The sequence below is a fragment of the Cariama cristata genome, unplaced genomic scaffold (assembly GCF_000690535.1).
Source record: "Cariama cristata isolate BGI_N322 unplaced genomic scaffold, ASM69053v1 scaffold13397, whole genome shotgun sequence".
NCBI classification, from domain to species: domain Eukaryota; kingdom Metazoa; phylum Chordata; class Aves; order Cariamiformes; family Cariamidae; genus Cariama; species Cariama cristata.
In genome coordinates, this window is record NW_009626178.1 from 709 (window position 1) to 1,635 (window position 927).

Genomic DNA, 927 nt, shown 5'->3' on the forward strand with positions numbered 1-927 from the left:
TTGGGCCAGTCCCTGCGACTGCAGATCGGCTTCTCGTGGCATTTGAATGAATGTGGACCCACAGCTGCTGGGGGGGGTGTGTTTTAATTGGGAACACGCTCTGTTCACCCCAAATTGTTTGACCCATGTAACTCCGCCAAAAGCAGTTCTCCTCTGCGGTACTGCAGTGGGCGTTAAATGTTCCTGGAGAGATCCCGGTGCACGACAGGGAGCTGGTAGCGAGGAAAGTGAATCCCGATGTTCCCTGCGCGTATCAGCAGGCTGAAAGGTTTTATTGCTTTCCTCGGAAGAAACCGTGGAGGGGACAAAGTCTGGGCTCTGCTGCTGCAGGCTGCCCAGGCTGCCAGGCTCTCTGCCGACCCGACCCCCCCGGGGAAGCCCCAGCCGACAGCAGCGTGCTCGTGGTGCCTGGCGAGGGTTTGCTCGTGTGGCTACGGGCTCGCTGACGGCCGTCGTGTCCCACCGCAGGCCTAGCATGTCCGGGCTGCACCTGGCGAAGAGGGGCCGCGAGCAGAGGAAGATGGATCTGCAACGGGATTTCTCCGTTGCCTCACCGGCAGAGTTTGTCACCCGCTTCGGGGGCAACCGCGTCATCGAGAAGGTCTTTCCCCGCGGTCCCTTGCCTTTGCCTGGGTGGTGGGTCGTTGCTTTTCACGGTGGCATCCTCAAGCGTTGCCTAAGTCTCCCGTGCCCTCCAGGCTCAGACCGACGGCAGCCCGGGGCAGCCCAGAGCTGTTCGTTCCCCGCCTTCACCCACCCTCGTGGGTTCGGAGAGGGGAAACCCTCCCAGCGCTGCCCTGGCGCAGTGGCTTTGCACGGCAAGCACAAACGAAGGCCAAAGTCCCGTCCTTCGTTAGCCCCAGTGCCAGGCATCAAAGCTGCTGTTAAAGAGCCTCCTGCTCCACCGGCACGTACGACCGGCTGTCG

General features: G+C 61.9%; 1 protein-coding gene across 1 annotated transcript in view; it reads left to right on the top strand.

Annotated features, from left to right (window-relative positions):
• Positions 1–463: 463 nt before the first annotated feature.
• ACACB (acetyl-CoA carboxylase beta) overlaps positions 464–927 on the top strand; it is a 21,528-nt gene continuing 21,064 nt past the window's right edge. The window contains 1 exon segment of the mRNA XM_009703922.1: positions 464–601. Coding sequence (XP_009702224.1) covers positions 476–601 — 126 coding nt within the window. The 5' untranslated portion in view covers positions 464–475.